Genomic DNA, 15,162 nt, shown 5'->3' with positions numbered 1-15,162 from the left:
ATTAAATTTCTTGTTCAGATAAGCTTGCAAAAGACAATGTACTGAGAATGCGAGACATGATCAAGATTTCACTAATTCTGAAGACAGTGAATTAGCTGACTTTGGTTTTGATCATGTTAAATCCAATAAAGGGCTTGCTGAAAATGATTTTAAATAAATTTGTAAAAGTTTATTCTAATAATCTCTGTCTTTTAATTATTTTGTTTAGACATTTTACACTTAATGTAATTATTATGTTTGGATTTATGTCTACCATTTTGTTATTTGATTTCTATCTGTTTTCTTAGTTTTTTTCCTCTTGTTTTTCTCTTCCTTTTTTTGGATTATTTAAACATTTTGATTATTCCATCAAAACATTTTTATTGTGGTAAGAACACTCAACATGAGGTCTAACCTCTTAACCTATTTTAAGTTTGCAATACACCATTGTTGACTATAGGTATGATGTCGTGCAGCAGACACCTAGTGCTTATTCATTTCACGTAGCTGATATTTTATGCCTGTTTATTGATAACTTCCTATTTCCCCCAGTCACCATTTTAGTCCTTCATTTTATGCATTTGACTATTTTAGTTAGCTCATATAGGTGAAATCATGCAGTATTTGTCTTTCTGTGTCTGGCTTATTTACATAGCATAATGTTCTCAAAGTCGGTCCATACTGTGACCTATTGTAGAAACTCCTTCTTTTTACAGGCTGAATAGTATTTCAATGTCCGTCATGTTTTAACAATATTTGATGTTTTGTTTGTTTGTGTTAATGGCTACCCAGTGGAATAAAATGTAAGGAGTTTCACATTCTACTCAGTATCAACAGTGTGCCACTTCAACTGGGAAACAGACACCTTATTGTCATCTAGAGCCCTCATCTGACGCCTTATGTTGCATTACATCTACCTATATTGAAAATCCTACCAGAAAATGTCATCATGTTTGCTTTTCATAAATCACATCCTGGATGTTTTAAATATTATGCTATATAATTCTAGATCTTGTTGAAATCTTATGTAGAATGTTATTTTTGCTTCAACAGGAAATAAACCCGGTGGGATTAAGGCTCCAAATTAAGCCTGTGGCTTTAATTTCAGTTTCGTTTCACTGCCTTTCAGTTCTATTTAGACCTACTTCATATTTACACCTTTCAGTGGCTAGAATGGAACTCAGAAAGTGATTTCTCCTATAGCTTAATTCTCAAAGTTTATGGTATTCCCTTTAGGATCAGATTCATATATGCATAGATTGGGAATGAGCCCAAAGGTGCATAAACAGTTGTATAGGTTCAGTTTTCTAAGCTCCTCTCTGCCTGTACCCTCCTCCTCTGTGCAGTTCTCTGGTCAAAGCATTGAGGCTTTATTTATCTCACTCTGCAGTGCACTTCCCACAACTGCTTACATCCATGTAACAAAAGGGTAAGAGGAAAAAGAAAAAATAAAACACAATAGAGATTTGCCACACCCTCTTGGGACTACAGGTCCTCATATCAAGGTAGAAAATTCCCTTCCTCAGAGATTTAGGCTCTCGAGGGCCACTAATGCCACTGTTTTTGTTGGTGTCACTGCTGCTACCACAGGATTGCTTAGAGACTGGGCAGTGAAAGACATGAAGTGGAAAATATGGGAGGGCTAGAAAACTCTTTCTCAGTCTTCAAGCCGGAACTAGAGTCCTTCTCAAGTTCTTTCTGTTATTGCTGATGTCTACTTCCGAGTTTCAGACCATACCGAGTCTAAGTCAGAAGAGACTGGGGACAAATTATGAGACTTTGAATTATTGTTTTCTCCAATCTGTCTGCTTCTATTTACTTTTCAGAATACTCAGATTGATTTTAATGCATTTTTATCCAGACTTTATAGCTGTACTAGGAGGAAGAGACAGGATGGTGTTGTTTCCTCCATCTTACCTAGAATTTCAACTTAGAAATAATCTAGATGTTAAATGTAAGTATTCAAACCTAAAAGGGACCAGGAAAGCTATGAGAATTGCTCGAGCTTTCATAGAAGGGTCAGTAAGGAGTACTGTATGACGTATGTCAGAGGTAGGGTGGCCATCATCCAAGGTAGAGTACATTTTCAGAGTAAAATAGAGTACTATAATAATAATACGTGGACAATAGGTACAACCAGGAACTAGAATATATAGACACCTTCCTTAGAAGATGTGATAAAAAAGTAATACTCTTTTCTAATTATATTCCACTGAGTCCAGTTGTTCTATTGCAGTCAGTATCCTATACATAGAAATTTTGTTTTGGTTGTCTGCTTTCTTGTGGTTAATTTACATGTAAGAAATATAAATAGCCCCCTGTCCCAAATGCTACTTTGTTACCTTCACTGTACCTACCAGCCTGGAAAGAGTGTATTCTGTAAATATTAGAAGTAGCTATTTCTCCTTCTGTGTACCTGCTAACCTGAAGCTCGATTTGATTTTCTGTGGGGCTAAGGATAAAACGCTGGACCTCTGGATAGCTTGGTTATCTATCTTAGGATAAACCGAATAAACCGGCCAAAAGAAGTTTGAGTCTTAAATCTCAGCAAGTGGCTGGCAGGAAGGCCAGGGATCTTGGCCATCACCAAAGCACAATGGCACAGTGACAGTATGGGTTCCTCTTCACCGAGACCCTGCAATGATCCTTCCCACAAGAAACTTCCTCCAAGAATAATTTATACCCTTTAACTCATCATTAACTTTATCACTGAAATTTCCAACAAGGATGTTGCTCGGTGCCAAAGCCACAGTGGTTTTTATGATGTGGGTGCCTCTGTGAATAAAGAGCAGAAAAAGCGTTTCACACAGGCCCCAAGACGATTATGAGTTTTAGCCACTCTGAACTTGGATAACATCCAGACCGGTGGATGTGACGCATTGCATGTGAATGAGCCCAGACGTTGCTTTCATTCATTGCTCAGATGATAAACCATTTTATTCCATTAGAGAAGACAGAGTATAAGAGTTTGATATCCATACGCGAGTAGAACACTATTTTAACTGCAGGATAAACTGTTGTAAAGGAAACACACTTAGGAGGAGGAAATTGGCCTCATCTATCATGAACAATTTCACGGCCCTGCAGCCCATCACCCCACTACTTTGGAGGATTTAAAGGGAGACCCCCCAAATCGGCAGCACACAGGATTGCCAGACTCAGCAGACGGTTCAGGCTACAGTTCTGCTCACATTCCATTCTTGCTGCCTTTTAATCAGTGTATATCCTTATTCCCTAGACTCTTCGCTGCACTGCTGACTCTTGCCAGTGTCTCTCTGCTTTGCATGTCACTGCAAGTCTATTCCTTGTCTCTTCATTGGCCTGATCATTTTGGCCCAGTTGGTCTATACTTCCAGGGGCCCAGGGTAAGGATTTACACTTCATACCCATCACAAAGATTTCTGGCCAACATCACAAGGAGGAACTGAAATTACCTCTACTCTTCTTTCCAAGCCTATATTCTGGCACAAACTGCATCTGGCAAAAAGGAAAGGGATTCTTCCTTTAGTTCATCTACCCAGAGTGGGCACTTCCCATAAGCACGGTAGAAACCAACCCTAGCCTTGTCTATTCTAGGTGCTGTTGGTCTCTACCTTTTATGCTCACTTTCTGTGCTTCAGAGTTGTTGGCTGACCATGGAGTAGGAATTGTCTTCTTTACAGAAATGCTTTAGGCAGAGTTTAAATCACTCGTTTCTAAGGCCGGGGGTGTGGCTCATGCCTTTAATTCCAGCACTTTGGGAGGCTGAGGCAGGTGGATTCCCTGAGGTCAGGAGTTTGAGACCAGCTTGATCAACATGACGAAACCCCATGTCTACTAAAAATACAAAAATCAGCCTGGCGTGGTAGTGCACATGTGTAATCCCAGCTACAAGGGGAGCTGAGGCAGGAGAATTGCTTGAACCCAGGGGTCAAAGGTTGCAGTGAGCCGAGATTGTGCCACTGTACTCCAGCCTGGGCAACAAGAGTGAGGCTCTGTCTAAAAAAAAAAACAAACGAACAAACAAACAAAAAAAAAAACTCTTGTTTCTAATAAAATAATATTTGTTTGATTGCAAGTATATATAAAGTCATATGCACAATACATGGTAGACATGACAGTCCCTAGCCACAAGGCAGAATTAGCTGCATTTTCTGATTCTGCTTGGACCACAGGGAAATCTTGGGGGTGTTGTGTACTGAAAGTACCCAAGGTCTAGAGAGTTCACTCCCCCTTCCTGTCCAGTCCAGGAAATCAAAGGCTCTAAACCACAGTTTCAATCCCATTCCACTGTCCATCAAGCTTGCTGGAGCTGGCAGGAGACTCTTTCAAGCCTGAACACACACACACACACAGCTGTGAGTTTTGCCCAACAACATCTCTATCCCAGGGATTGGATTGGGAAGGGGCTCCCGAGCTCATTTCACCATTCCTCAGGCTGGGAGCTCCTCCCAGTGGTTTCTGTTTTACTGAGTCCTTTTCACTGAAAAATCCTAGAGGCAATTCTGAGCTGGTTCCACGTGAATCCTTGAGAGTTTTTTCACAGGCATGTGGTAGCGAATTTGGGTCCAGAAGCGAGAATTGGGAGGAACTGATTTTAAGCCTCTCCATGTAACTGTGGGCAAAACCCTGAGAGCTTTTTTCACAAGATGAGGTAGAGCCTCTGGCTCTTGGAAGTAACAGAACTTAATTAAAATGAGTTTCAGTGTTTGATCATTCAAGGCAAGATTCACTGCTGCTTGTAGTTCAAAGACACTGGGTCCGTTGACATAGTTGGGACTTAAGATAAATATTCCTCTTCTGCTTCTCTTAATAATGCTCACAATGTCTTCTGCATACACTGGAAATAAAACATTTGATTATTTGCAGTTGATATTGTTAAGCCCTGAGTCAGAGAGCTCCTTGCAATGGATTCTCTTACATAGAAGGAAGGGAAACATGTTCATTCTACTGCTTACGCTTTATCAACTCTATTGCCAGTGGAATACACGCTCCAGTGTCTAGTGACTCTCACCTTTACATTCCTCTCGTTGTGTTCAGTCTCCCCAAATTGGCAATTCCTCTAGGAACAAAGCTGACTGGAACTAGGTAAGCTGGGATAATGGGAGCCGTGGAACACCCCAGCCTCCTTGGTGGAGGTATCTGGGGAGGAGGAGACCAGCAGAACAGGCTGAGATCTGGACCTCTGAGGGTGCCCAGGGCTTGGCCCAGGCCTGAAAAGTCTGCTTGACCCAGTGATGAATGAGCTTTGTGGAAGGAAGAGTCCCAGAAATCAGAGGGACCACTAAATTGGGGTGACAGAGAAAATCTTCATCTGTGAAGCCGGGAGAGGTATCTTTGTCTTGGAAGGCCTGCCTAGGACCCCATATCATTTTTTCTTTTGCAGATGGATCTGTTTGATAATGGAGCACATCTCTGGAACACCTAGTTTCTGTGTTGTTGCCCAGGATGTTCTAACCTCATGAAATCTCCCAGATCTATATTCCAAAAGAAAGAATGACAAAAAGAACTTGGAAATTGCATTGAACTGCCCTTTTTGCGCTGTTGTTTTTCTTGACATGCTGGACTCACCTCCTCCTGGAGCCACATCCCTTTCAAGCAAACACAAGGTATATCCATATTTGTTTTCCAAAACATCAGGAAATAGGCTCAAGGCCAAGTCTTCTTCACTCAGAGATGAAGTGGCCTCACTTTGAAAAGAGCTGGATTTTGCATAGGACACGAAAGCATCAAAATCCTTTTTATCTGAAGAATAGGAAAAAGTACAAAACATAAGTAATTTACTTTTTAAAAAACTATCATGGTACACATAAATATGCTTGAAACCTATGGTAAATGAATAAGAAATAAGATTTGGGAATCCTTATTAAATTGCTTTTAAAAATTCATTTCAAAATCATACCACTGAGTGGTATTGCTTGTCCACCCAAAATCTAATTCTAATTTATGAAGCACTTTTGCATTTTGGCTGAGGCTAGATCAAACAGCTGAGGCATTGTGTGACTGAATCACATGAACTCAGGAGTTTCTCTGAGCTTTCTTTGTACCTGCAGTGTTTCTGTGTCATTAGTCACACATCAAACAGGACTCTGCCTCATCCAACATGATGGTATCCAGTAAGCAAAGTAGTGCTAACACCCAGCACATCGTATCCAAGCATAAATAGTACTTCCTTGGAGAGCTGATGGCACATATGCTGATATGCGAATCCCTATATCTAAAATCAAGATAATCATAACTCCTTGGCAGGCTGTTTCAAGGGTTTCGTGAGATAAGGTATATGAATTTCTTGGTGCCTGGCTCATAGGAGACACAAGATAGATGTCCATTGCTCTCTATTTGAGACGGAAAACTACATGTATAAAACTTGTTACGGGATATTTTAAGGTCATATATGCCTTTGTTGACTATATTATAAAATAATTTATATAATGTAAAATAAATAGTCAACAGAGGCATATGAGACCTTGAAAATACCCTATATTTTCATATGCATACTTCATAAATGCATATGATTACTGGGAGTAAGGAACTAGCTGGAAGAAGTAGAAAATCCCAACACAACTCACAGGCTTTGGAATGGGATACACCAGATTCATATTCCAGCAATCCCACAGTTGTTACAAAATGGTAAACAATAGCACTGATTGCTGATGCTATTTATTAGTACACCATGTTCAAGATGAACCTAAAAAGATTCCATGGTGGATGGAAGTACCAGGTACCAAAAAGGAAGGTCCCAGAGTCAATAGAGGAGGATGCCAAAGAGCTGAGGTTGGGAAACTAACCCAACCTCAGGAAGGCTGAGACTTGTGAGGCATGGCTGACAGGTAGGTGTCGTGCTGTTTAAATGTGTAACACACCATAGTTGCCTCTGTGTCTTCCATACCATGTGAAATCCCGGCAAACTAAAATTTTTCTGCTACCTGGAAACTCCATTTATTCAGTCATAAAATTAGAGAACAGAGTATCAGATGATCTCTGAGGTCCTCCAGAATTCTAACATTCTACATGTCTAAAATTTTGGTTACTCAGCACTAACTTCAACAGTCATATTGCTAAAAAATATGAATTGGCCAGCAGAGGGTACTGCATCCCTGTGTTTGAAAACCAGATTTTCCCTCCAGATCCAATCACTAAAACATTGTCTTTGCAAAGTAGAAAGAGAAAGGACACAAATCTTTCACCATTGACTGACTCTCCTACACAAGCTCCAGAATCTTAAGGTAAATAGCAATTTAAGACATTTATTACATAATTTGCTTCACTCAAAAAAGCTATTAAAAATAAATCTTAAAAACATTTAGCTTAAGGATTTCTAGTACATATTCCCAATAGTTAGTCTAAAGAAAGACGTGAATGATGCACTTCTTTTTTTTTTTTTTTGAGACGGCATCTTGCTCTGTCACCAGGCTGGAGTGCAGTGGCATGATCTCGGCTCACTGCAACCTACCTCCTGGGTTCAAGTGATTCTCCTGCCTCAGCCTTCCGAGTAGCTGTGATTACATGTGCCTGCCACCATGCCTGGCTACATTTTATATTTTTAGTAAGGATGGGGTTCATCATGTTGGCCAGGTTAGTCTCAAACTCCTGACTTCAAGTGATCTGCCTGCCTGGGTCTCCCAAAGCACTGGGATTATAGCTGTGAGCCAACACTCCCGGCCACTTTTTTTTTAGATTGGGTCTCACTCTGTCATCCAGGTTGGAGTGCTGTGATGTAGTCATGGCTCACTGCAGCCTTAACCTCCGGGGCTCAGGTGATTATCCCATCTCAGCCTTCTAAGTAGCTGGAACTACACTGGGTCACCACCACACCCAGCTGATTTTAAAAATATTTATTGTAGAGACGGAGTTTCACCATGTTGCCAAGGCTGGTTTCGAACCCCTGAGCTCCTGCAGTCCCCCTGACTCTGACCTCCCAAAGTGCTAGAATTATAGGTGTGAGCCACCATACCCAGCCTCCCATGCAAGTCTTTATTCAGCCTTTCTTCCCCTAGGGATCTGACACCTCCTCACTGAAGTCCTAGTTTGGGAAAGCACTGGAGTTTGAAGGGGCCTCTCAGTAAGGTAAACGATTATCCCTGAAATCCAGCAAAAAAAGGGATTCTACCCTTTTCAAGCAATAAAATCATTTACTAAAACTGCAAACTTCTAACCTTAGAGCCTGGGCTAGAAAAAAACAGAAGCAGCTCTTCTATTCCAAAGAAGCAAACATCAATGAACGTGATTATCCTACACCAAATATTGAGGCACTTCATTAATAATAATGGTACTTGCATTTTACAGGACTTCTCACTTTTAGGGGCATTCCCACCATCTAAAAAGCCCTCATTTTACAGATGAGGCTAACTGGGGTAACAGCTAATGAGATCTCTAATCCAGGCGATCTGTGCCCAAATCCCAAGCTCTAACGCATTCCAGTGGTTCAATTTTAGGCACATGACTTCCTCTCTCACTGCCTGGCTGGTAGGATTGCTGTGTCCATTAAAGTAGCTAACAGAATGACAGGAATACACTCCAGTCCTCAAGAAACAGCCATAGCTGAGCATTTACCGTGTGCTGGGCACTATTCTAAATACTTAATGTGGCCGGGGACGTTGGCTCATGCCTGTAATCCCAGCACTTTGGGAGGCCTAGGCAGATGGATCATCTGAGGTAAGGAGTTGGAGACCAGCCTGGCCAACATGGCAAAACCTGTCTCTAGTGCAGCAATCAAAAACGATGAGTTCGTGTCCTTTATAGGGACATTGCTGAACCTGGAGAACATCATTCTCAGCAAACTGACACAAGAACAGAAAATGAAACACCGCATGTTCTCGCTCATAGGCGGGTGTTGAACAATGAGAACATATGGACACAGGGAGGGGAGCACTACACACTGGGGTCTTTTGGGGGGAATAGAGAAGGGACAGTGCAAGGTGGGGAGGTGGGGAGAGATAGCATGGGGAGAAATGCCAGATGTAGGTGATGGGGAGGAAGGCAGCAAATCACACTGCCATGTGTGTACCTCTGCAACTATCTTGCATGTTCTTCACATGTACCCTAAAACCTAAAATGCAATAAAATAAATAAATACAAGAAATACAAAAAAAAAAACCCACAAACAATAGCTGGGTGTGGTGATGCACACCCATAATCCTGACTACTCAGGAGGCTGAGGTAGGAGAATCGCTTGAACCCGGGAGGTGAAGATTGCAGTGAGCTGAGATAGTGCCACTGCATTCCAGCCTGGGAGACAAAGCAAGACTCTGTCTCAAAATAAATAAATAAACAAATACTTAATGTGTCTTAAGAATGCGTCAATGAGCCCTCATAGCATCCTTTGCAGTTGGTGCTATGACAATTCTATTTTATAGATGAGGAAACAAAGGCACAGAGATGTTCAGTCATTTTCCCTATTGCTTTAGGTTGGTTATAGAGGCATGATTTTTAAGTCCAACATGTTTCACAATAGCATTGTCTACAAGATTCCTGGTAACTAGAATGAAACAAAAAATAAATGTTTCTCCAGCCTTCCTTAGTGTGAGGTCACCAGCCCTGGAGGAAGGCATCAAAACCAGTGGGGGGGGATTTCTTTCTTCAGCTCCTCCCTCACGCTCTGCCCTGGCTGGCAGATGACATCTGAAATTATTTTCTGAAGTAACTCTGAAGAAACAAAGCCAAAGAGTAGTGGTGGTATTTTCTGTCATCCTGCTCCAAGTCAATTCTGAGAGGAAAAGTCAGAGCGCTGCGTGTGGGGGTGACCTTACCTCCAAGCGTCTCGTCCTTGCTCTGGTAGGTCCGGTACAACAGCACTATTTCAATCCAGTGCCTGTAGAGGAGGGCACTCGCCACCAGCAAGGCCACCAGGGTCCCGACAGTGCCGAGCAGGATGTACAGGAGCACCACTGTGGAGACAGGGCCTTTGTGAAGGGCCGCCGAGGCATTGGGCCCAAACCATGTTCAGGCTGGCACTGTGGCCCACCCAGCACCTTTTCCAGCTCTATTATTTTATCAAAACCATTGCCACTAGCAGCAGTTTTTGTGAATCTGGAAACATCTTAAATCACATCATGGAAAACTACTCAGCCATGAAAAGGAACAAATAATGGCATCTGTAGCAGCATGGATGGAAGAGGAGACCATTATTCTAAGTGAAGTAACCCAGGAATGAAACACCAAACATTGTATGTTTTCACATGTAAGTGGGAGCTAAGCTATGAGGATGCAAAGGCATAAGAATAATATCATGGCCTTCAGGGACTGAGGGAGAAGGGTGGGAGGAGGGGGATGAGGGATAAAAGACTACACATTGGGTACAGGGTGCACTGCTTGGGTGATGGGCATGCCAAAATCTCAAAAATCACCACTAAAGAACTCATCCATGTAAACAAAACCACCTGTATCCCCAAACCCTACTGAAATAAATTTTTTTAAATATCTTATTTTGAGAACCATCTTACAATAAACACTAGAGACCCCAGGGGAATGGGTAATTCCTGATCCGGGTGATCACAGAAACTTATCACATTCATTTTATTTTTTCCCCTCATAAACGTCCACACGATCCATTGCATCTTTCTCATTGCATATTGTAAATTATTTCCCTGTATTATTATTCCTACTGAAGCCTAAATTTCCAGAGACCAGGAGCCCCATCTGGCTTACCTGACTCGAGGGGTCTCCTACACACTCCCATGGGGAAAACCCCCCTTCACAGTGTGTCTACTACAGGCCAGAACACACTTTGTCTTATTTAAGCCTCACAAACATTCAAATATGCTTATTGCTACAGTTATCTATTCATTAAAGAAATGAATGATATCAACTTCATCTCTAGACATCATCTTAAAGAAATTTAAATGCTGTTCTTCACCTAGAATTTCTACTCCAACTTTTTTTTTTCATATAGCAGTGGTATATCACTTTGAACAATGAAGAAGATTACTCCTTCTCTCTTCCTTTCTCCACTTATCAGAACATGAATCCATCATGTCCTCTGGATTTGGAAGCCAGGAAAGAAAAACTGGAAAGGGAGCTAGGTCTTAGCACAATGCCTGCCACTCAGGGCACGTAAGCGCTGTAGCAATTGTAGAATGAATGCATGAATGAGTGAGTGAATGAATGAGTTGCCTCCCAAATACAGAGTATTACTTAAGAGGACTAGCTCCAAACCAATAATATGCAGTTGACCAGTTGTGTGGCTTTGGTCAAGGTATTAAATGGGTTGACACAGGAAAGTGCTTAGAACAATGTCTGTCATCTAGAAATGTAATCACTATCATCATTATTACTATTCTTTAGGGAAACTCCTCCCCTCTCAAGGGAAAGGAGTTTCATGCCTCCTGGGCAACCTTCTGGGTTTACCTCCTCTCTTTTCCTTCAGTTGGATGGACTGGGTTGCGTTCCCAATGGAGTTTTGGACAAAGCAAACAAACTTCCTGCGAAGATCACGCTGAGTCACTTTTTCCAAGATGATATCACGCTCAATGATTTCACCCTTTACAGTGGATTCAATACTAAGAAAGGAGAAAAAAATACCACATCCATTCAGTAACATACATTAACACCCATTTGCAGCATTTGAAACTCGTACAAGCATTTGAAACAGTCTGGCTTTTAGAGAACTGTGAAATCAATAGTATAAGAAGATACCAGGAAAATGTAAGATGGTCTGATAAGAGGGCTCTTTCCTGACTCAATTATTGACTCTTCTAAGCATTCATGCTAAGATACTATTTACTTACGGGACTCATCTGACCTTCCTTACTCTAAGAATTCTCCTTGAGAATAGATAGTAACAACACATTAAGAAAAATATTTAATAACCAACTCCTACTGAAGGCTTACTATGTATCAGTTCCTCTTCTGTGCACCAAATACAGACTCTAATGTCCTCCATTCCTCACCTCCCAGAAACCATAGAATTTAATGGAATCATAACAGCTTTGGCCAGTGACAAGGACAAGGCAAAGAAGATGGGTGAGCAGGCCCAGGCCACACCACAGGAAATGGGCAACCTGATTCCTGGGCCTGTGACACACACATCCACTTAGGAAGTTGAGACTCTTGGCAACTATTCACAATTTGAGTTCTCTGAAGTTGCCAATTTACAATCCATCTTTTTTTTTGAGACAGAGTCCCACACTGTCACCCAGGCTGTAGTGCAGTGGCATGATCTCAGCTCACTGCAATCTCCATGTCCTGGGTTCAAGCAATTCTCCTGCCTGAGCCTCCCGAGTAGCTGAAACTACAGGCATGTACCACCACGCCCAGCTAATTTTTTTTGTAATTTTAGTAGAGACGGGGTTTCACTATGTTGGCCAGGATGGTCTCCATCTCCTTACCTCATGATACCCCCACCTCGGCCTCTCAAAGTGCTAGGATTACAGGAATGAGCCACCACTCCCGGCCTACAATCCATCTTTGTGTTAAGCAATCTTGTAAATGTGAATGATGTTTTAGGCTGTGTTGCTCTGAACCCCTGATGCCAGCTCCTATTTACTAAGTGCTTTCTACCTGTCAGATTGTGATAGGCATCATACCTCCACTGCAGCCACCCCTCCCAGTGAGCTTGCAAAGTGAAGGTGATTATCCATAGATTATCAGTGGGGTGATGGAGGCTCACAGGAGTTAAGGGTCATGTTGCCACTAGACAGAAAATGGGTTTAAACCCAAGGGTGCATGATGTCAAACTATACCTTCTTGACTACACTCTCCTACTATGAACTCTAATGCAGTAACATCTTAAGATGGGCCTCAATGACCTTTTTGATCTTAGAAAGTCTTGCTAAATTTTATTGTTGTGACCAAATCTGTTCTTTACTTTTTTGTAATGATGTACACTTTTTCAAAATGATACTGCATTTGCTCATTGATATATGTTCAATATCAGAAGATGGTACTTAATCTATAAACTCTTACTCTGGGTCAGATCTTTGAAAAATCAGGGAATGTGTCCTTTAGAGACATGTCTGATTGGACATCATTGGATCCAGGCCTGACTGGAGATCAACTTTTCTTGTGATTGGATAGCTCCATATATCTAAGGTTTTCTACTGGCCCAAATCTCTTACTGATAAATTCTTACCACTGATCCGGGTTCTGTGCTCCAGAGAGCAACAAACCAAGTCTAATTTCGGAAACAACGTACTAGCTCCCAAGGGTTTCAAGACAGAGAGCCCTCCTCTGAGCCTCTTTTTCTGAGCTAAGTTGCTTCAGCTGTTCCTCACTTTACATATTTTTGTCAGACTTCTTATTATGATGCCTTTTCCCCTGGATGTTTCCCAGAGTGTTCATTACCCCACACATCTGGATCCCCAGACCTGCCATGCTCTGCATGGGCGACCTGGGTGAAACGCGGAATGAGGGCAGGCAGCATTTCCTCCCACTTTTTGGACGTGTTACTTATCTCCAAGTAATTGGATTAGTACATCTGTCTGCTCAATAGCCTGACTTTGAGAGCAGCCACGTCAAACTGTTTCAACAAATTGAGGTTTAAAACAACTTACATATTTCATTCCATGGCCTTTTGCACCTTGCATTTCTGTACTTTTATTTTCACCACTAGTCGGTGCTCGTGGCTATACCATCAACTGCATATTTCAGAAGTTTCTAAAGGTAAAAGCATCTCTTCTGAATCGTAGAGAACAGAATCTGTGAGTTTTTTTCTTACCTTTTCGCCTCAGGTACTGAGACTTCCCGCTCTAGGTCAGAATCTTTGATGTACCATTTTATGACAGGTTTAGAGACCCTTTCAAAGCCAAATAGTGCTTTGCAGCTAATATTTAAAGGCTTTCCTGAAAATGAAGAGGCCAGAGAAAACAAGAAGGAAGCTCGTGAGAACACTTTGTCCTATGACTGGAAGGAAGATGTGGCCAGGAGCTGTTTTCTGATGCAGTCAGGTTTGCAGGTAGAATACGTGTGCCAGAAATAGTGAAATGTCTACACATCTTTCATTCAGGAACACATGAAACCAGTTATGTTTGTTCTAATGGGCAATCCTTCTATCTCAACCATATAACCATATGTTCTTAAAATGAAGATGAGCGTGACTATATCACTAAGGGTCCTTACGAGGACTGAGAGAGACACTAAGAAAATGAGGAGTTTCTGAGATCAGCCCACTCTCCTACACCTGCTGAAGTACAAGGTGTGTCCCTAAAGAAAATCTTACTATCCAATATGTTTATTAAGTAAAAATAATGTTATTGTAGCACGTGGTTTAAATAAGAAATTATATTTATATTATGCTATTTTTCTGAACAATTCACTATGAATGGGCATGTATATTATGAGACTAACTTCTTTCTACCCATTTTTTTTCCCCATATCCAGATATTCCTACCTCAAAAATAATATTTAACCATGAAACGTTTAGGAGCTCTGTTTGAAAACTCATCTTTGCACCTCAATGTTTTTCCACCAGTAATACCTTATAATTCACTAATATATATGTGACTTAACTGTTCGAATTAATTTAATTTCCCCCTCCCTTCTTTCCCCCTTCCTTCCGTTTTCGTGTTGTTGACCATACAGCTGGTGCTATTTCTAGAGTCAGGACACGCCACTACTGCCACCTAGTGATCTTATAACATGTTTACATTTCTTTCTAAAATAATACATCTTTTAGTAGCATTTTAGAAAATATTATTAAAAGAAAAACAGCATATTATTTTACATACAGCAATTCTTATTTGTCTGTGTAGAAAGACATAGATGTTATTGAAGTCGACAAAATAAAAGGAGACCGCAGGGAAGTCAATCTCTCCTCAACCCCCAAGGAGACACTACTTTGCAACACAAATTGTTTGGGCAAGGGTTGTAGAATTCCACTACAATTATCTTAAATGCCAGACTAAATGTCATATTCATAAGAGTTAATGTTACTCATGTTGGTGAATTTATAGTCATAACTGATAGACCTAACCAACATACACAAAACCACCTGTTCCTGGGGTAAGTATAAAATCTATTGATCATGTTTTACCCTCCAGCCGCTCAACATACATTGTCCCGTTACTTCTCAATATAATGTTTTAATTTTTTTCTTTGAGATAGAGTCTCGTTCTCTCAGCCAGGATGGATGGCAATGGTGTGATCTTGGCTCACTGTAACCTCTGCCTTCCAGGTTCAAGTGATTCTCCTGCCTCATCCTCCTGAGTAGCTGGGATTACAGGCACCCACCACCACACCTGGCTAATTTTTGTGGTTTTAGTAGAGACA

General features: G+C 41.3%; 1 protein-coding gene across 1 annotated transcript in view; it reads right to left on the bottom strand.

Moving 5' to 3' along the window:
* Positions 1-4,438: 4,438 nt before the first annotated feature.
* The window catches only part of IL18RAP (interleukin 18 receptor accessory protein), a 30,393-nt gene continuing 19,669 nt past the window's right edge, over positions 4,439-15,162 (bottom strand). The window contains 6 exon segments of the mRNA XM_003734685.6: positions 4,439-4,498; positions 4,500-4,798; positions 5,530-5,703; positions 9,708-9,845; positions 11,305-11,456; positions 13,613-13,736. Of these exon segments, the coding sequence (XP_003734733.3) occupies positions 4,439-4,498; positions 4,500-4,798; positions 5,530-5,703; positions 9,708-9,845; positions 11,305-11,456; positions 13,613-13,736 (947 nt within the window).

The sequence above is a fragment of the Callithrix jacchus genome, chromosome 14 (assembly GCF_049354715.1).
Source record: "Callithrix jacchus isolate 240 chromosome 14, calJac240_pri, whole genome shotgun sequence".
Taxonomy (NCBI): Eukaryota; Metazoa; Chordata; class Mammalia; order Primates; family Cebidae; genus Callithrix; species Callithrix jacchus.
This window is presented reverse-complemented; position numbering and strand designations above follow the sequence as displayed.